At 41.2% G+C, this 21691-nt stretch overlaps 1 protein-coding gene across 3 annotated transcripts in view; it reads right to left on the bottom strand.

Annotated features, from left to right (window-relative positions):
* Positions 1 to 739: 739 nt before the first annotated feature.
* LOC135385596 (exopolyphosphatase PRUNE1-like) overlaps positions 740 to 21691 on the bottom strand; it is a 32634-nt gene continuing 11682 nt past the window's right edge. For 2 of the 3 annotated variants that reach the window (XM_064615015.1, XM_064615017.1), the window contains 7 exons: positions 18961 to 19173; positions 18239 to 18394; positions 18068 to 18170; positions 15285 to 15416; positions 13923 to 14009; positions 13621 to 13719; positions 740 to 7492 (listed from right to left, as the gene is read on the bottom strand). In XM_064615015.1, coding sequence (XP_064471085.1) covers positions 7399 to 7492; positions 13621 to 13719; positions 13923 to 14009; positions 15285 to 15416; positions 18068 to 18170; positions 18239 to 18394; positions 18961 to 19173 — 884 coding nt within the window. In that variant the 3' untranslated portion in view covers positions 740 to 7398. Of the gene's footprint in view, positions 7493 to 9731; positions 9786 to 13620; positions 13720 to 13922; positions 14010 to 15284; positions 15417 to 18067; positions 18171 to 18238; positions 18395 to 18960; positions 19174 to 21691 lie in introns of all 3 variants that reach the window. The other variant, XM_064615016.1, reaches the window with a different exon arrangement.

Genomic DNA, 21691 nt, shown 5'->3' with positions numbered 1-21691 from the left:
TACAGATAAATGGCATGCATTTCATATTGTTTTTTAGCTACTTTTTGTTAAAATTTTTTAACATGGTTACTGAAACACCCTGCATGTACGTAAACATGCAGGTAAATCGTCAGATGAGAACGTCGAATTGCGAACAAGGTATGCAGCAGAGAACTTTAAGCATTGATATGTGTATAATGCAGGGGTCCTCAAACTTTGTGAGGTCAAGGAACCCCTAAACAACTTCTTGCCAGCCCCCGACATGCCGACAGCAGTGGCGGATCCAGGGGAAAAAACTAGGTTTATACATTAGTCTTCTCCCTCTCCCCTCCCCAGTTACGCACTTGGACAACCAGTGTTATTCTTTGAGCAATAGAAGGGCATTTATAATGAGTGCGCAATTGACGGTGCTATTGACCATTTAGAAAACTTGGACATTGGTAACAGACTTTTTCAGAAAATAAATCATAACTAAAGCCTCATTTCAAGCAACACATTGTGAAGCATGAATCCATACTTGCAGTATGGATTAATGCAGTGTAAATGGCAGTATAAACAGCAAAACACTTGTATAGCAACACATCATATTACGATATGCCTCGTACAATTGTTTTCACTATTGAACAATGTGTTGGCTATTGATGCCACTGAACGGTGCGCCATGAACACCACGGAAACCAGTCCAAGAATCCCCACACCACTGCATTCTAAAACAGAAGATTTATGTGTCTCCATAACGTGTCACAGGTAAAGGCACGAGAAATAATCACAGCAGATTTTTTATTTTTCCTTCTGTACACAATATACTTTATGCCAGCACTTTCCGATAATTTCATGAGGTAAGCCCAGATACAAAAGGAATCGTGTTCACAGGGCATGACTGAAGCTCAAGGCGCATGTATAATGCGGGTGTTATCACCCTTGTGTATAACACCAGAAAAGTTAAAACACATGGAACTGCATTTTGTACAGCTGGCTTTGTTTTTTAGTGTCACTTTTGAGCTATGTTGCTATCTAAAGGAGATTGTAATTAAATATGTAGCTAGTAAAACACTATTGGCATGGGAAAGTGAAGTCGGGTGGAACACTCTTATGTATTCATACCACAACAATGTTCTTGTTTTACATAAACCAAATATTTTTGCTCTTGCATGAGCAAAGACATGGCATGCCTCACTTTAGTTGCTTTACTTAGTAGCTTATTACTTTTATTAGTTACCCTTCAAGGTGATACACTGTTAAACTAAGGTCCAAGCTATGTGCACGGGCTTATTGCAAGGTATAAATGGTTATGCGGTACCAGTAAGTACGAAACTGCTTCGTAAGAGCAGAATTAAACAACATTATAGACTTTTAAATAGCTCAACCTTTGCCAATAGACTCTGAAAATGTACAACACTATCACAAAGCACACACACACCTACTGGTTTCTCCTGCAATAATTCTAAGCACTTCACACCACTCCAATTTTTGTACCAGGAAACACATACATGCAAACCATAGACTCACTATGAGAAGAAGGGTACCAGGCAACTTCAGCCTGTACTAGTGTCTGTTCTTAAACCAAGAAAGGCCCCGTTGCTAGGAGGACATATCTCCTCAATACTGCAAATATACGGTTTTTAAGCAGCCACTTTGCTTCTGTCACAAAGGCTAAATGTTTATTTCTTCAACTTTTAGGCAATTTTCACAGCACAACCTATGTGTAATCACAGCTCTAATACAACTGGGTACATCACCTCTTACATTATGAAGTCTAGTGGTATAACAAGAACGTCACTGTTGAAATACACATGCATTGTATTCAGGGGGCTGTATTAAGGGTCTTAAGACTTTAGGGTCCTTGCACCTTCAGGCCGCTGTGGTGGTTCAAATATAGCCTGCTGGGGATATGAAAGGATACTGAGCTCTTGACTGACACATCAGCATGTGTACAGTTCTACATAGTACAGCTTGGAACAAAAGTTTACGGAACACCAGGATGTCGCATTTCTCCATTGAAAAACACCCTATCAGCAAACAGGAATGGACACAAATACCGAGAGATGGATACCCAATAGCCTGTTGCTTATTCGATTACTTCCTGATAGCGTGCAGGGTGCCGCTCCGATGAAGAAATATGCCAGTGCCGTGTTTCGTAAACTTACTGTACTTATAAATTGAGTCGAGCTTCAGACGTATTGTTGTGCATTACGCTGCTTGCACATATACTTTGCTGAATTTGTGAACAAGTTAGAAGACATACTGGGAGTAATTTCTGCCACTTCCTGGACGTTGGTATGAAACAGCAGTTGGAATACAGCAGTGTCAACATGTGCAGTACAATAGCCTTTCAAAACGATGGATGGCATAATAAAAATCAGGTGTTGACTGTACTTGCTGAAGTGAAAGTCTCAAAGTAGTGTGGGACCCTAAAAACGAGGTCTGTTAATTCTAGTGGAGCGTTCTGTTGTCTGAGTTGCGTGTTTCTGAAATTAAATTATTTAGGCACCAAAATTTGAGCAAAGCTCAAATTTGCTAGTCGCTGCATTGCAGTGTGCATTTGCATTGCGAGTCGCTGTCAGTGTGGCAATAATGTGGATTTCACGATGTAAATCGCATCCATGTAAATAACCCATTTTATCAATAATCGTAAATCCAGTCCAAATCAATTCTGGAAAGTAAATTTGTGTCGGCAAATCAAATAATTTTGAATCCAAATTTCTCAAATACGTCACCAAATCCAGAAAATAGGCTCCCAGAAACACCTCAACTGGTAAGCTTAGAGACGACTACAATGTGTAAACATGACTCCAAATCGACGACTATTTCAAATATCTCGGATAGTAGTGTCGGTGTAACGGGTATCTCACTTTCAGAGCAAAGAACTATCAACAACAGTAAGCCACATTGACATTTACATGACTTAAAAGTGAGTAAGTTACTGAACTTACCACCACATTTGTGGTTTCTACTTTTTGCCTCATCAGGTCTGATGTGAACCGTAAACCATGTGATGAGTGTGTCAAAAGAAAGTTATGGTATTGCTCCAAGATCAATGTCCATAGTATGTTAGCCAACAAGTAGTTATTACTTTCAATTTTGCCAAGACATCTTGTTGCAGATTTCAGGTCTCTTTATGATATGTTTTTCTCCTTCATAAGTGCACTTGAACCTTGAAAATCTGATATATCTGTTGCACATGTGTAATTTCCCAGATAGGGGCGAAAGCCTTCTCAGTGTGCACGAGACACTTTGTGCATATCTGCACCTATAATCAAATAGATTTTCCAGTATTCCAGCTTGAATTTGAAGCATGGCGAAGAAAGCAGCCAAACACACAGACAAGAGAACACAGCAGGACAGTACAACTGCTAACTCCGACACTAATAGTTACTAACAGCGCACCAAGCTTAATAAATCTACATGAGTAATGCAAAACAGAAACCTGTATGTGTATCACACGCCACATTCCTTGATAACAGCTTTTATTCCCTCTCTTGAAATAAGGAGTGTCACCCTAGATAGGTACGCAATCACTTTCTGGTAGAAGTAATTTTATCCAAGGCATACTAATGCAGGAGTTTGTTCCTTCCACCAGAAATTTATTATCTAGGGTGACTCTTCTTATCTAGAGAGGGGGGATAAAAGAAAAGAATGCTGGTTTCAAGGTACATGTGGCATGTGATGCCCATACATGTTTTCGGTTTGCATTGCTCATGTAGATATATTTAAGATTTGCATGCTGTGAGCTAAACTGTTGGTTGTGAGGTAGCAGTTGTACTGTCCTGCTGTGTTCCCTTATTGTGTGTGTTTGGCTGTTTCTTCACCATGTATCATTACCATACCCAGTCTCTATGCCTTGGCTCATGAATCTGAAACCTGCTTCAGGTTTTGTATCCCTCCAGTCTTCTAACCTCGAATAGCTGTGGGGTAACTGTTACTATTCACAAAAACAGGTGCTATGCCAATAGCTAAGCACAACAGGTTGAGGTGCATAGTGCATTGTATTTTGTCACAAATTTCATGTATCTGAACATGAAACTTCTGTATCAAACCACATGAAGTGCACAGAACTGCCTGGGAGCTGCTCGACTCAGTCTTTCTAAGAATGGAGCCTGCATTTTGTTTGTCATGTAGAATTTTCCTCTACTTTTCTACCACCTCTATGATGCAAAGACATATTGCACACTGAACTGGGCTTTGAGAGCAGACAAAACATGTACTGCCATAGTAGACATGAAAAACAACTGAATGGCATCATTGGACCACACTGCACACGGCACACTGCACCAGAAATGTGGTGTTGTGTCATACACTCTGACGATAGCTACCCTGGGTGGACAGTCTCATCCAGTTCACCGATAGGCTTCTTCATGGTGAAAGCAATGAAGTTTTTAACACTTGTCAATAATTATCTGTATTGGAAGACAAGGTTTGTTACTCCTTGTCGAAAACTGTCCTTTAGAGATAAGTTTGCTTGCTCAATCAGAACAGACTTCACAAACATCATTCACCATCATACCACAAAGAATCATGTGGAGCTGAATGGTCTCAGATGATGGGCTGTGAAGAGTAGGTTACACAGTTTTGACGTCAGCTTTGAGTTTGACGTTTGCTTTGTGACTGAACTCGAGGCATTATGGATCAACTAAGTTAACATTGTGCATGTACAGGATGCTTGTTTGAAAGACAAAATTAACCTCATAGTTTCTTATTCTTTCAGCATTATAAAAGAAAAATCTAAATGGGACTTGTTCAGCATTATGAAAACTGCACTTATTTAATTGTTCTTATTCCACTTTTGTCAGTAGTTGTAAAGATGTGTTTTAAAGGTTGTATCCACTATTTTTGTAATACCTAGCAGGCCTTTTCATATACTGGTGGCATATTAAATTACTATTACTTGAGTTCTAATATATAGTACTAAAAAATGCGGTGGTTTCATGCTGATACCACCCATGTTTCGCCTTCTGTACCTCAAGCACGCAGTGGTATTGCATTGAAACAACGTCAGCAGACAGCTCAGGGAGCGCCATCCCGGGGATGCCGGTGCAAACGCGCTCGTTTCCCGCCAAGGCGCACGCGGGAAAATCAAAGTGAAGAAAAAGAAGCGTGTGTTGGTCAACATCTTCGTTCTTTGTTGATCGGATTTGCTAGACTATCATACGAGGTCTCATACGAGATGTTTTGACATCAAATGTACAATGTCGGGCTTTGCATGATGCAGGGACGCAACTGTTTCCTAGACCATCATACGAGGTGATGTTTTGACACCAAATGTGCGCTGGTTTCATACGTGTAGTACCACCCTGTATCTTGAAAGGTAAACGAAATATTCGTGAAAAAAATGTCTGGCGGATATCAGGAAGATGTCATGAGGCACAGGACAAAGTATTATGACAAAAAAATGTATTCTAAATGTAGTGCCCTTCAAAGGGTTAATGGGATATGTGCTCTGCCCTTGTACTACAGACAAACCTCAATATAACAAAATTATATAGATTGAAATTCGCAGTACAACAAAATAACTTGTATTCCCTGCCTCAATTATCTGCAATATTTCAACAGGCTCGATACAACAAAATCCTCTGTAACAACAAAATAAATCGTGAGTTTCGTTATATCGAGGTTTGACTGTATACGCTGCTGTTGCTGTCTTATGTCTTCCTGTCACACCAGCAACATGAATAGCCATAGGAATGCATTTCAAATTAGAACTTCACTCATGTGTGAGTGCCATGCAACCAGATTTTTTTAATACTTGTTGAGTTCTAACAAATCTGTTATCTCATGAGTTATGTAACATATCATGCCTACCATGTGTTCTAAAAAAAAAAAGAAAAAAAAGAAACATTCTAATTGTACCCTATTTGTACAACTCCTGCTATTCTCGTACTCATACATTGGGTGTGTTAAACATGACTCTTATGGCTCTAGACCAAGCATAGCAGGGTTCTCATACATCTCATAAGCTGAGCATATATCCCCATCAAATGATGTTGTGATAGTGCCAGTGCTATGCATGGAATACATAGTGTTAATTCTTATGTTGTTCTGCAAGCATAATCACAACGCCACAACATATTATGACAAACAAGGCGCATATCCTATTAAAATTATTTTGCTGTAGTGCTACTGGTGTCACGGGAGTAATACTGCAGCTACGTATGGTTGAACAGCAACCGTTAGAGGGTAACGACATAATAAGGGTGCACAAAAAGTGGGCACTGTTAAAATGTTGACTTAGTATTATTCTTGCTAGAAAAAGTATGAGTTTTTCTAATTGCTACACAGGTGCATCACAGGCTTGCGACATGCTTATTCCAGAACTACAAACACATTCTGATGTTTAGTAACATAGGTAGCGATGCTGAAGTTGTGCCAGAAGTTGTGATGTTAATTGATTGTGGTGTAATGGTGGATGAAGAACATACATATGTTTCAGGATGTGAGTGGCACTTCACAGTCACATTGTAATTGCAATGCCCTTTACAGAATAAGTTACTCAGTCATCACACAGGGTAGAGTGGTCTATGCACAAAATACCAATAACGAATCATTCTCTCATTGTTAATGCCCAAAGCTTACTGTGGGAGTAGTTAAGGTAAGCACTAGGGTAGCAAGCAGGAAGAAGCTCGCAATACATAATGTCACTGAATTAAGCACTAATAAGAATTATGAAACAAACTATCTCCGAGATAAACGAATAGTTTTAAACTTTTAGTGAGAGTTCTTTCACTTTTTTGGTTTTCCTGCAGTGCTTATCATCTGTAAAAACTATCTATAAATGATTATTGCCACTTGTTTTAATGCATATCTCAACAATAGTGTGTAATGCTCTCTTGTAGCATGCATTTTATGTGCATATTGATATTTATACTTCAAGATTTCAACATTAATATGCATCATGTGAAGGGTGAACAAAGCAAAGTTGCCAGCTCATCGTGTTGTAGTTGTGCATTCCATTTGAACTGACAGCAGGAAAACCGCTACGCATGTCGGTGTTTTGATCCACTGATTTCACTGTAGAACACTGATATTTGCTTGTTTTACAACAGATTAAGCAAAATATTGCTGGGGCTCACGTTACACTTCACCAAATAAGCACAAACCTACATTTCATGGCTGAATCTCAATTAGAACAATTAATAAATTATCACATAAAATTTTTTACATTGTCATGACAAAGAAAGCATTCACAAACCATGTATTTGCAGTAATTCATTAGGAGAGTGGGACTTTATAGTGCAGCCATCTTGGTAATGTTCCATAGTTCAGCTGCACGTAGATTTCTTTTAAACTCAACATCACTGGGTTTATTTGCTCTACAATGAACTGATACTCAAAAATAATAATCCTACATAGTTTAAAACTCATAAGAAGGGCATTCACATGACAGCTGGGAACTTTATCCCTTTGCCACATGCCAGAGGTACCTCAAGAATCTTCAATGGGTATCCTTGGGCCTGGAACAATTTTTCGGTTTCCAAGCTTTCGCTTCTTTTCTTTAATCATGTTTTCGAACTCCAGCCTGAAAAGCAATGTGAATATTAGGAGAAAACAGCACTGCCTAGTGCCTTTGGACCAGGTAGAAGCTGGTCAACTATTTCCTGAAAGGACACTGGAAGCTGATTATACTAGTGCTGGCCCCCTGGAGGGCACTTGCAATTATCTGCTATATATATTTGTTTCACTCACTTAATACATAATCCCTGTTCCTCACACACGTTGAGGAGCTGGTGCAGCATATAGCAACAATGCAAGGTGTATGCATAGGCAAATAAGAAATTAAGACAAACGAAAAACAGGAACTACAATATACTTCCTTAGTTAGTTACTCCTATCAAAATTTTATGCTGTGTGGACACACTTTACCTGTGTTTGCAGACCATGCAGAGTTAGAGGAGTGTTCTTTCGTGAAACTTTTACCCGTGTGAGTGTCTGAGTGTGATGCACTCAAGTCACTTATAAACATGCATTCTCACAAAATACCACCCTGGAATTCTCAATGGATAACCTGCAACCTGTTCTTAAAAATTGATGAACAAAGCATGACTGTGCCAGTGGCAGCCATCACATAACCCATCTGTATTCCATTTCATTGGGGTTTCCGCACATCAATGATGTTTGAAGGCAGCATTTGTCTCAGTACGAATGAGACTTCTGTACTGCCTGTCAACCTACAGCCAGTGGTTGCTGGTGGGTGTTAGCATACCCTATAGATAGGGCCTGACTTTTTCGGGTTTTATTTTTGGCCAAATTCGGGGGGTAAATATCGGGTGATATTTTTCGTTTGAAAATTCGGGTGTATTCGGGTTAAATCCCGTTACGGCATATTCTGTCGTCAGGAATTCGGGTGATTTTTTTTGTTTAATAAAAATTTGTCTTAACATGGAACTAATGTTTAGCAATGTTATCAAACTTTATTTTTAATGCACGCTTATGAGTGTGCCACGCGACCCGGATGTTTTCGGGTAGATTCGGGTTAAACCCGAATTTTACAGATTTCGTTCGGGGGGTAAATATCGGGCGGATACGGGTTTAACCCTAAAAAGTCAGGCCCTACCTATAGACAAATGACTGTTCCGACATTTAAAACAAAAAAGGAACTCTGCTACTGCATTACCAGATCAAGAGACCCTGTTCCTCATGCCGAATTGTTAGTACAACAAAATGTTGTAGAACCAGTGTCTCCTTCACTGAATATCTTGTTCAACTTTGGAATAATAATGCAAAAGCATCTCCTTTCTAAAACATCCAACGACTCATCTTGTCACAGCAGAAGGCCTGCTGTTTCCAGCTGTACAACTTGCTGCCATTGGGAGCACAGCAGAGGATAAGGAAGTGTCACTCATTGGCGAACTGTCAGTGCAGCTCCAAAGGTTATAGTACACAGTACTTCCTATTCCCATGCTTGCCTGGAAGACCATCCAAGAGGTCCCTAATCCTCTACCACAAGCCAATGTCACCAATAATTCAAGAGAACCTCATACTACAAGGGGCGTTCAAGTCAAACCGGGACTTTTCGGGACAAAGGGGGATGTGGCAGCAACTCTCAGCCAAGTTTCTGTAAGGTGCGTGTCGTGAGATGCGCGGTGTGCGGGCGTGCATTGTCCTGTAGGAGGAGGACTCCTTTGGTGACGAGGCCCAGCTTTCTGAAACTGGATGTGTTCATGAATGATATTGTTTAACGTTCCCACAGAAAGGTCCATCTTTCGAGCCAGTTCGAGACATGTTATCTGTCGATCCTTGAGAATCAGGCGCTCCACAAGGTGGATGTCCTCTGGAGCTCTGACACTGGGCTCTGAGCTGCCCCGGCCGGGATCGTCCTGCACTGATATACGGCCGTCTCGGAACCGTTTGCACCACTCAAACGCTTCGCTGCGGCTAAGTATATCGTGGCCATACTGAGCCTGAAGTCTTCTGTGAATTTTAGATGACTTTATGCCTTCATTCACGAGAAACTTCATGACAATTCGCTGTTCGATGTGCGCGCTCACCTCGTTGTCGGCTATCTTGTCTAGCATGTGTCTTCTGTTTTGCACAAACTTTGGACCACTACATGGTGAACGCGGAGGCCTGTCGCGTGTGAAAATGATGAAGTAGTAGTAGCGGGAGCTATTTGTACACTCAGGAGACAGAAAGTCCCGGTTTGACTTGAACGCCCCTCGTATATAACAAGCACCTTCAACAACTGTGTAATTACATGAGTAGCAGCAATTTGAGGTGCAAAAGATTAACGGGACAAACTATAGTACAAAGAACATTACCTGCTAGGGGAAGGCAAGTTGATCTATCCTTCAAGCAAGCGCTCAGCGTCAAATCTTAAAGAGGTTAGGAACAAAGAAAATCTCATATTAGTAGCGCTACATAATTATAGGCTCTAGCAGTGCTTCTCAGCATGAATTGTGAAACAGCAAATAGGAATGAAGCTTTCGAATAGACTGACTCTGCATGAAGAGCTTACTGGGGTGCAGTATCGCAGCACTGCGTGTGGACGTGACTGTTACTTTAGTGCTTGCCACACCCAACAAGTGCAATGAAGTTTCTTTTAAAATTTACTTGGAAACAATATGACTCATTATGTGCTCAATTCACAAGTTGGAAACATGAAATGCGATGCATGAATGCAAAGAGAGACTGATGGATGGATTGACGGACGGGCATGGACAGTATTCACTGGAAACTTATTTACTGAGACACAGAAGCGTATACGAAGAGGGGAGTCAAGTCCTGTAGATCACATAAACAAAATACAGAAACCGACACTGAAGATTTTTGTTTAAGTTTAACTTATACAAGCTTTCGCGTGGAGGTCTACGCTTCTTCAGGTACGACCTGAAGAAGCGTGGACCTCCACGCGAAAGCTTGTATAAATTAAACTTAAACAAAAATCTTCAGCGTCGGTTTCTGTATTTTGTTTACTGGGACACATAGAAGAAACAGCAGCTAGCATGATGAGTCTCTGACTACAAAGTCAACCAGTGTTGGAGAATGCACTGGTCAGGGGTAGGTATACTCAGGAACAGAGTTCGACGTAACTCGTTACTGTAACTAAGTTCCTTTTTTTGGTAACTTGTAACTTAACTCTACTTTTGCATCGTGGTAACTTTCAGAGGAACTTGTTCCTTTTCCGAGTAACTTTGCCAAAGTTAAGTTAAGTTAAGTTCCAAGTTACTTTTAATTCGCTTTTCACTCACGTCCACATTTTCTTGCTTTCTCTCACGTTTCTTCATGACATTTTTTTTTCCATAAAACGTGATATTCAATCAATGACAGTATTTTATTCAGGATGTAAGAACCATTGCAATTAAAATGGAGCTGAAGCATTGTACGCCCACAGGGAGTAAGATGCATAGCGTTCGAATAGACCTCTACCAGAGAAACGTCATCATGACATTGGTGGACAGACTGAAACCGAAACAAATTGGAGGGAGGGCTGGGTTCCACGAACAGGCACTTGTTCGCAGTATCCCATTGAAAGAAAAGTAGGACCACGGTCACTCAATACTCTTTCTGGTCAGGAAACTCGCGCAAGAACTTCATTTCGGCGGCCGAGCGGCGAGTAGTGGTGCGGCGATCCTTCAAGGGGAGACTTTCGTGTCCATCGGTGCCTGCACGTATGACTTGCAGAGTGTTTCTATGGGTGTTTGGAAGTGTACACTTTTTCTTTTGTTCTGCTTTCGTTTTGAGTGCGTAAGCAGAGGTTCTTTTTTAAATATCCTTGAACTTTATTGCAATCTTCGCACTCTGTTTGTATGTAAGAATGATCTGCACATATAAAGGAGACTTCGCCTGATTCGAACGTGCAGCATTTCGTGATGGCTATATCTTCTTCATGGATGGGGAGCCTTAACTTGACGAGGACTGAATGAACGTATTTTTTCTTTGTATAAAAAACACAGATGACTTGGTCTACGGGACTAAACAGAAAACATTCGCTAATAGCCTTCTTGTAGATGTACCGCGATGAGCGTGGTTTCTTGAGCTCCTTCAGGTTGTTTACTGTGTGACATATGTAACATCAAACACTAAGAACCATATATCATTCAACATGATATTTATACAATAACATGTCTTAGGCTACAACTTGGGGGGGAAAGATGTAATGCCAAGTCGACTTAGTAAACGAAGTGCGCTCATACCTATTAGTTTTTGCTGCACCGGAAGCAGGCAGAGGGAGGGGTGATGTTTTTCTCTTTTTATCTATTCATTTTTCTTTTTTTCTTTCTGCTGCAAAGCGTCAAAAGCTTCTGCGGACCATAAACTACAGACACTAGAGCCCATTCATGGCAGTGTATAGTGATAAAAATATTCAGTTTCCTTGTCTTCATCCTGAATTTGAAGAGAAAGGCTTTAAAGAGAAACACAAGAGATTTTGTCTCCATCCCCTGCTTATCTCTTTTCATTTTGATTTATTTATTTTATTTTATCATTATTATTATTTTTTTGTTACCAGATACCACCGTGTTGTTCTCGTAAACATACTTTTTGGGCAATCCCAAAATTTCCTTCTGACCTGACTCATACGCCGAGGCTATCTACAACGCGATGATAGTGTAGTCGTTGAATTTGACATCTGAGTCTTGTCAGCAAAATTCTATAGTTGGAAAGTGCTGTCATGCCACACTTCAGCATGAGCAAATTCTAATTCCTAATTCTAATCAGATTCCTGTTGGAATTGGCAAAGGAACATATCGTTTCCTCCGTACAGAGTATTCGTCCAAACTACATTCAGGAGGCACCAATCATTGTACCTGCTGGTTTTGTTGTGATCTCTCACAACAAGTTTTCCTATTATCTCTTCCCAAAGTGTGTAAAAATTGCTATCTACGATACGTTAAACGTTTTGCATGGCACTGCACCACATCAAAGAACAATGTAAGCTATTTGCTCGCCAAAAACGATCGAGCCATACAATTTATAGCATGTGTATCCCTCGGCTCTTATACCGCCAGAGATCATTTTAGATGATTAAAATACAGGATTCCCATACGTACTTCTTCTGAAGTCTTATCTGTCTGCGCTGAAATAGAATCACCTTGTCATTTTATCTCTGTTCATGTTACAACAAACTGCTATGTACAAGGAAAACAAGAAAATCACGCGTTTGGAAAGTTTCGCCCTCATGCAATAACTACGGAAAGTGTCATTAGCTTACAATATATCACAGGATTGAGTGATTGTGCAACAAAATGCAATGATATGTTTCTCGACTACCATTGAGAGCCCCGAGTGAGAGCAAAAGTAAAATTTTGCATGTCAAAGAAAGACAACAACGAAAGTTGCAATATACGCAGCAAATCTGTAAATTTACATTCACTGAACTGAAATGTGTCCGCTCAAATCATGAATCATTTCGAGAATTAATTATTTCTGCTACGAACACGAAATAAACTTTAAAAAATAGCTCATCAAATATTCCCTGAAAACACGCAGTGCTGCACAAATGTCGTCTGCTCCACGAGGGCGTCTCTCCTCGAACGACGCGATCGCCCCAAGCGGGAGCAATTGTCCCTAGTGACCTAGTCTATTGTATTCGAGCGGAGTTTCCTGACCAGAAAGCGTATTGAAGGACCGTGGTAGGACCTAAGGAGGCGTCCCTTTCAGGTACCATCGTAATCCCCTCAAGACCGTGGCTTTCGGGCGTGAGCTTGTTCACCTCTAGCTTCGAGCGTAGTTCAATTGTACCAAATGAGTGGAGCTGTTGAACACTATGACGTCATTAACTCGTCGGTAACTCGTAACGAGTTCTTTTTGACGGATAACTTCTCAATCTATGCTCAGGAAATTGCTGAAACCACTCTTATGAAATGCTCCCACAATAAAATGTGAGACATGTGAACCTTTCCACGGCAGAGGTAGTTTCAAAACCAGGCTTGATGTTGTCCCAATTTCGTGTCTCTCAATGAACCAGTTGCTAGTGAAAGCTGTCCATGTCCATCTGTATCTCTTGGTGTTTGTTCATTATGTTTCAAGTAAACAGACATGCTGTGCACCCTCTTGTACCCGTCAGGAAGTTTCATAGGTTGGCTGAGGAGCACCGAGCCGTGGTTAGAAGCAACAAGTACATGCAAGACTACAAAGGGAGGGTGGAAGGCAATGATTATTATTGTAAGCCAGGGACGCAGTATACATGACTATTACTTGCATACTCACTGTTTTACTTTGTCAGGAATGCAGACATACTCCATCGGTACCAAGCCACCCAACTCTTCCAAGCTGTTCACAAATGCCAGCTTCCGATAGAATTTAGAGCTAGAGCCCAATGAAGAAGACACAATGGTCAAATAATGGAAGCATTACCTGATGGCTGTTCAGAGCTTCTACTATCCAACAATGATTGCAAGAAACATTTAAAAGTTAAATAACTTGTCCTGCGTATTCAAGACACAGAATTATCTGGGTTAGTATATTCCCCAACTAATGTGAAGTACAACTCTACGTGAACTATCTCTTACCTTATGAAGGGCCTTGTCATAATCACAATGGTTTTCACCCAAAATGTTGGATGCACAAGGTACAGCCCTTTCAAGTTCTTTCTTAATCTAGAACAAAAATTAAAGAGGCTTTGAACATGAACTTAATGTGTGGGCTATTGACATATACTGGGCTGCATTGGCACAGCCTGTAATTTTCAGGTGGAACTTCATCCTTCAAAAAATTTGCACCAAAATTGCAATTTAATTCATGTTTGTGCTCGTTGGGTTATACCAAGTAGCACCCTTGAAAGCGGTGTCAAACTATGCCAGTAATTCGCGTGGAACTTTTGGTATCATTGTCACAGATCAGCAAGGAACAAAATGCTGCCATAGTTCCAGAACCAATGGTTATGAAGGCGAGCATCTGTTTAAGATATGTGACATGCGTAGGAATTGAATATATTTGACAGAACACAGTATCTGCCCATGGCTAAGGCCCCAGGTTTTTCGCAAAATATCGCGGAATCCGGAATTTATCACGGAACCCTTCGTTTGGCACGGAATTTCACGGAATCCCTTATATTTAGGGGTGCGCGAATATTCGAGTACTCGAATTCGAATCAAATATCAATCATTCGAAGTATTTCATTCGCGAATCGAATACCCAATATTTGGATTTCCGACTATCCGACTATTCCCAGAATATGGACAACACCTCCCGAAGGTGGGCTTCACCTGACGCTTCCCTACATGAGGTGGAGCCTGCTTTACGAAATTGCCCATCCTGCAGGACCAACAGTGCAACACAGACAGATTGTAGTTTAGTTTAAGAAAACGTTAGCCCAAGTTTATTGTGCATGCTCCGCCGTGCATAAGAAGGGAAGGCGTCCCTCACGTGTGCAGTTTAGCGGAGGCAGTGGGGGATTTTGATTTGATGTTTGGGAGTTTGCCTGACTCTTAAATAATGCTTACAGCCCACAACCAAAAAGGATGTCCTAAAGATGTAACTTCCACAGGGCATGTATTGTAAGCTCCGTCCTATAATCTTCCTATAAAGATCTTATATGATCCTATAAACTCTGTACACACCGAAATATCTTTCAGCAAGTATAAAATGACTGCAGGCAACAGACGGCATTCGTTTGTCAGAGGAGAACACAAGATATCATGTATGTAATGCTGAGCCACGACAGTGCTTCGAATCTGTAATTTTATAAAATATTTTTTATTCCACCATTATCCAAGAAAATAAAGTGTTTCCCATTTCGAGCAGCCATTGACTGCTTGCCGCGGAAAATCGGAGAATTTAGAAGTCTGTGCCACAGAATTTTGAATTTGCCGCAGCAGAAAAGCAGGGGCCTTACCCATGGCTCAAGCCTCAAGTAATGCAAGTTTAAATACCGTCTGTCAATCATCTGGTAGCATCTTTTAAGCCAACCAAAGCTGGGCATGGCACTTCTTTCTGTAGCTCCATGTAGATAGATGAGCACATAGTCTTCTGCAACAAGCTGATCTAGAGTTGTCAGCACGTACCTGAATGGTGACAAGAGCAATGAGTGGATGCAATGCAGCCCATTTATGGTAATACATAATACTCCACCAAAATTATCTTTGAATACAATCGAACCTCAATATAACAAAACCCACGGGGACTGCAATTTCTCTCGTTGTATCGAACATTTCGTTGTTCCGAATTGAAGGTCACAGATCGCGACCTTTGCGAGGGCGCGCGCTGTACATAAGCGTCGATAACGCCCGCTACGATGCGGAAAAGTGTTTCGTGAAAAATGACAACAACTACAAATAAAGCGCCAAAGTGCACCTACGGTATTTTATTCTTGCGTGAAATAGCCGGTTACACGCGTCTGTGTCGTGCCTAGAAAACGCTGTGTCACGCATTGTTCGTACGCCGCCGAAGCCTCCGCAGCTTTCTCCATATCGTGTTGTGATCTCCCGCAAACCTTCTACGTCTATGATTCCACGTCAAGAGATCCAACGGGTCAAGAGATCCATTGAGTCAAGAGATCCACCGATGTATCTCTTGACTCGGAGGATCTCTTGACCCGGTTGGATCTCTTGACTCGTCTGAGGGTTCGCCAGGCTTGGATCTTTTGACCCCTTTGTGTTACGTCGTTAACTCTAACATCGCTAAGCAGAAATTACTCATATCGAAATACGAGGGACTCCTTTTACGTGCTGTATAAATAGAATACAAATGCAGGTGGGAAATTAACATCTCATTTTCATTGGCTTAGTTACTCACTTTGTAACACATAGCACAGTCAAAGAAAAGCCGACAGTTCTCTTATGTCATTTGTGTTAAAAACAGGTGGTTGCATTGTAAGATCAACCTGTTTGTAACACAGGATTTATAGGAGTGCTGTCTTTTTTTTTTTTTTTTCAGCGCTTCGTGTTAGAGATTATTTCTACAGTTAGCGTGGGCTAGTACACTCACGCTGGGTGGGCCGGCTGCTGTTTCAAACACGTTGATTATTCAAACACTTCGTATAGTCGAAGAGTCAAGTCGCTGTTGTAGACAGACATTCTGCATGGCGGAACCATCTGATCATGGACGAGAGTCCATGAAAAGATAGCTTCATATAGCATAAGATAGCTTCAAAGATAGCTTCATATGCCCGAACATCTTTTTTTCTTTTTGTGTATGCGTGCTTTTCTGTATCAAGTTTTCCCTTAATTTTTCCCGACGTCCACAAAAGGACAAAGACAAAGCACTTTGCGGCTGGACCCACTATTATTGGTAGGAAACTTCAGTTCTGGCATAACGTGGGGATGGCTGCGCCAATGGACACAAAAGTACAAAGACAACTCTGAATCCAGCAGTATACCCTGCATTTTGGGGTTGAGGTCAATGAACGTAGCAGGTCAATGTTGATTGGAAAGCACAGTCAGATAGTATTTTCCCGCACGGTCAGTAAAAGAATAGAATAACGTGATAAGGGTGGGAGCCAATGAAAAGAATGCGACAATTGGATAAGTTTTAAGCCCTGCGGCCTACGATTCTTTGTAAGTTGAGATCAATATTCTTGGTAACAAACATCCGTTCTGGCATAGCGTGTTACGGTGCTGGGGGCAATGGACATAAACGTACAAAGGCAAAAGGGGGACTCGCTGCCGTAACCTACAGCACAACCTCAGGATTTTCTCGCTTACTTTTTTTTTGTGCGTGTGCCTGTGTGGTAAGAAGAGAGAAAACACCGAAAGTCTTCACTGTTACCGGGCATATTACTTCCTAACTTAATACTACGTACAGCGCAATCGTTCTGCAATGAACATGGTAAGGGATAGACTTTCTTTTCTGTCGCGAATCCTGACCAGTGTGACGCTTTGGCTGGTTGGCTCTCTTGACCCGCCTGTCACGTGACCGGTTGGATCTCCTGACTCGTTGGATCACTTGACCGGGTTGGAACTCTTGATGCTTTGGATCTTTTGACTCGCCTGTCACGTGACCGGTTGGATCTCCTGACTCGATGGATCTCTTGACCGGAAGCGTACCTCTATGACAGCGCGTTTTCCATAAGGCTCTCCGTTGCTACGGCATGTTTGTCCCCGTCAAGAAAATCATCTAGGCTGATTTCGTTATTTAAGCCGCCACGTGAACGAAGCGTTTCCCAAGCGCGCGATGGCGCCTTGCGTCTCGTGCTCTTTTTACTTGACTGCAACCGGACAGTTCAAAACAAGCACGAAAAGGAGAAGCCTCGGAAGAAAATCCCTAACCTTCCAATGACTCACACTTCCTTTTGTAGGCACCAGATTCCTCCTGACCCTTATTGCGCGTGCCATCTTTCGTCACGGGAAGAGGACGCTGCTTGCGCCCTTTGTTTTCATGACCCTAAAGTCGGCTTTGGGGTCATAAACCTTATCTCGTTCTTTAGCTGTATCGAGGCCGCGGCTAAAAAGTGTTTCGTTGTAGCGGGAGTTAAAATACATTGATCTCTATGGCCCTCTGCCGGGGAATCCAAATTATTTCGCTCTATCGCGAATTTCGTTATATCTCGTTTTGTTGTAACAAGGTTTGACTGTATTTGCTAGCATAATTGGTCCTGACAGTGTGTGAAGGCACAAGCTCAAGACATCAGTGAAAGTGAAAACAATATGGTCGTGCACTGACTTGATACTGACATTACCGCAGTGTGATGAGCCGAGAAAGATGACAATGTGCTCACAGAAATAGGTTGTCCATGACGTAGTCATAGTCTTTGCGGCTCCTGTCTGGTAAGTAACAAGCGCTGAAGACAATAATTGCGTGTCGATCCTCTCCAAAGTAGCCTTAGAAATGGAGAAACTGTACATAAGTCTTCAGAGCACGAGGAACAGAGGAATGTAACACAACCGACCTCCATGGGAAAGTACTTTCTTGTATGGTTCAATGACCTTCATGTCAACTTTTCGCTCTAGACCGCCTACAGTGCAGGTCCTCCAGCTCCTTTCCTCCTGAAATTCCTCCATGGCAGACAACTCTGGAATGGGCTCGCTCAGCGTAGAGTCATCTCCTAGACGTGCAAACAATTTAGGTAGTGAAAGTCCTGACGAATCAGAGCAGAGATTAGTGTTTGGATCCCAAGATCCCGAATTCCCAGATTTCGGCATAATTTGATGTCTAATCTTAGACAGTGGACAGGAAGACAGTAACGACATCCAGGTACCATAATCTTTTACTTTACACATTGCCTTTCTGCACTGCAAGTGGACCCTTCACATTGACTATACATAGGGCCCCCTGTTTTAGGGTGAAACCCAGTAAAACCCGTTTTTACCCCTCGATTACTTGGGGTAGAACCCGAAAAAGCTGAAAACTGCAAATTCAGCCACCAATATCAGCACCAGAGGACGCTATGTTCCAAATTTCATGTTCATGTAAAATGCGAGAAGCACTCTTTTCTTTTTTTTTCCACTCTAAAATCTGCCATTCCACCAGATATTGCCCGATTTTACCCTGTTTCACGGCCACTGAAAGAACACCCGATTTTTACCCTCCAATTTTCAAAAAACATAAAACCTGAAAACACGGGGCCCTAACTATACATCACTGACAAGTGCATGGTAGAAAGATGCTTACGCTCCAAGACAGAATCATCCATTTCATCTGGGGTATCTATATCAGGTGTTGAGAGGCCATCCACAGGGGATGACACACCACAGTCACTTCTGTTGCTGATTGACGATAAGCTTTTCTGGTCATCATCAAAACCTATGCTGGAGTGCAGAATATCCGGATTTACCTTAATCTTCCGCTTGCGACCGTCTCCACCACTGAGAGTTGATGGCCTTTCTGCACAAATTTATACGTTAAGGATGATTAAATACTTCATATATTTGAAAGTTGAGACATTAGATATAGAGAATACATACTCAACTAAATGAAGCAGGGGTAGGCTGAACCAGATAAGTTAATCTATCATTGTTAGAAGTCTTATGCAGAGGTGTCCTAAAAGCATGTAATAAGTGACAAAAATATGCATGGTAACCCAAAATTGACTAACACTTTTCTGAAACCTAGTGGAGCACTTTTTATTTACATCAAGTCTATGTTCAATGTCCGATAGGCTCAGGCTCAAGAACCTAACAGCTACATTAACAGTGCCTTCTGCTTCTATATAGAAATTCATAAATACGTAGTGCATGTGTCGTATAAGCCATTCTAATGCAAGAAAGTTAGGGAAATACTTGGTGAGAAGGAAAATTCACCAGAAATCCCAGCCTTTACTTGCATAGATAAGATGTGTCAAGAATAATCACCATTCTCTATATGTTCTATCAAGAGACTATTTTTCTGTCTTCTAACAGAAATTGCAAACAAGGTTTTCCTTTTCCATTTTTACACAACTTGCTTTGTGGTAGCATGAACTGATTGCATTTCTCAGCCATCTGATTGACAGTCACGACAGCTGACATCCATTCAATTACAGTGATTGTTCTGCACGTTTTTGTGACACCCTGTATATTTCAAAGCTCTTGCTCCTTATGATGTCAATACTACTGAGAAGAACGTTATGCACTCTAAGAGATACGTATATCTCAATGCCTGCAAAGATGGTATCTAGTTTCTCAACATCTGATTATTTTTGCCACGTACGATATCAGTACAATCAGCACGTACCATCCTTGAATGATGTAAGACGCATCTTATAACTCTAACAGCAGGCACCTATAAAACCTCTGGCATAACAATCACAACCAGTGTGTTAGGTGGAGGTTCACCCTTGAACCTCAGGAGACACTTCATGTGTCTTCAAGTTACACAGAGCACTCCCATGCATGAAAATTGCAAGAATAGAAGGAAAGGAAATTGAGTAAGTGCATGTCATGCTGAACAGTATTTGGAGTATTGAAAAAAAAAAGAATGAAGCTTAGAGGAAGCAACAAGCTGTTAACTGTTCTGGAAAGTTCCTCAACAAATGACATCCAAGCATTTTCTGAAATTTTTATCATCTTCAACACCTGTACAAATTCTCCATCTCGATCACCTCCCTGCAGGTTGTCCGTCATGTCACTTTTGTATGGTGTGTCAAGGTTAGTAAAGGGCATGACTATACCAAATGCAAAAATAGTAGCATTTCCATTGTTATTGTACCAAGCCCACACATCCTACTGCCATTGTGTCATGAGAGTCTGGTTTGTGTCAAAATACTATACTGTTCTATCTGAACATGCTGAATCGAACCTGGGGCCTAATACTTCTGCTCTTAGAAGGGAAATGTCCCCATGTAAAAAGGACCACAATGATACATAAACGACATACCTGAGAACCCTTAATCATTCTTGTCAAGTATTGGCAAAATTGAAGCTTAACCCATTCCCGTTAACCCATGAGGCTGTCAATGAACTTGTTGCAACATGTATCCCTAATAGTGAGGAAAATCGAAGAAACGCAGACTCTACTTGAAGTTGTAGCATTACTGAGGTATAGATTATCACACTTCAAAGCCACTATCAAACTACTGCAGCAGAAAGTTGATAACAATGAAAGCCGACAACATAATAATTTAATAACGTATGACATGAAAGAAGAACTTGAGTTGGACAAATTACAGTTTTGTTGATAATCTTGGGTCTGAGGTAAAAAGTACTGAAAGAATTCACAGAATAGGAAGATGCACTAGCCATAATATGCGACCGGTCATTTTAATGTAGACAAAGCACCATGAAAAGGAGTCAATATATAAACTGCCAGAAACTGAAAGGATGTTCTATCTCGATAAGCGAAGGTACTTCAATAAACTTTCAATGCATCAGAAAAAAATGCAGGGATGGCTCGTTCAAAGAGCGCATAAGAGACATGAAGCTGCATTCAAGTTTGACAAGGTTGAAGGTGAACAATGATGTCTGTATATAAGACAATGGCACCGGTGTACTGCGTCTCTGGAATAACACATTAGTAATGTAATGCCATGAAACTTGCCTCAGAAGGAAGGTGCAGGCAAGGAAACCATGCAGATACATATTTGGCAGTTGTCAGCTGCTTGCCCATCATGACATGGTCTCAAGACACAACCTCAGGCATATCATCTATGAATGACCTTCGAAGTGGTGGCTCATGAGTACTGGTTGTTACACGTAACAATTTGTTTCGAATACGATATCAAGAATTTATTACTGATGCTGACATGGCACATGTCTTGCTTGTACTTCCATAAGATCTATTCACAAAATAGGTACTGTCGTGGCCACGAGTGTGGAGTACTGTCGGGGTGAGGCAGAATGCTCCCTGCCACTGTCCTCCACAGAGCATAAATTTAAGTGTACTCCTGCAATTTTTAGAGCATGAGTACATGCATGTTTAGTAAGTT

The sequence above is a fragment of the Ornithodoros turicata genome, chromosome 2 (genome assembly GCF_037126465.1).
Source record: "Ornithodoros turicata isolate Travis chromosome 2, ASM3712646v1, whole genome shotgun sequence".
NCBI classification, from domain to species: domain Eukaryota; kingdom Metazoa; phylum Arthropoda; class Arachnida; order Ixodida; family Argasidae; genus Ornithodoros; species Ornithodoros turicata.
Note: the sequence above shows the minus strand (reverse complement) of the source record. Positions and strands in the feature narration are given on the sequence as shown.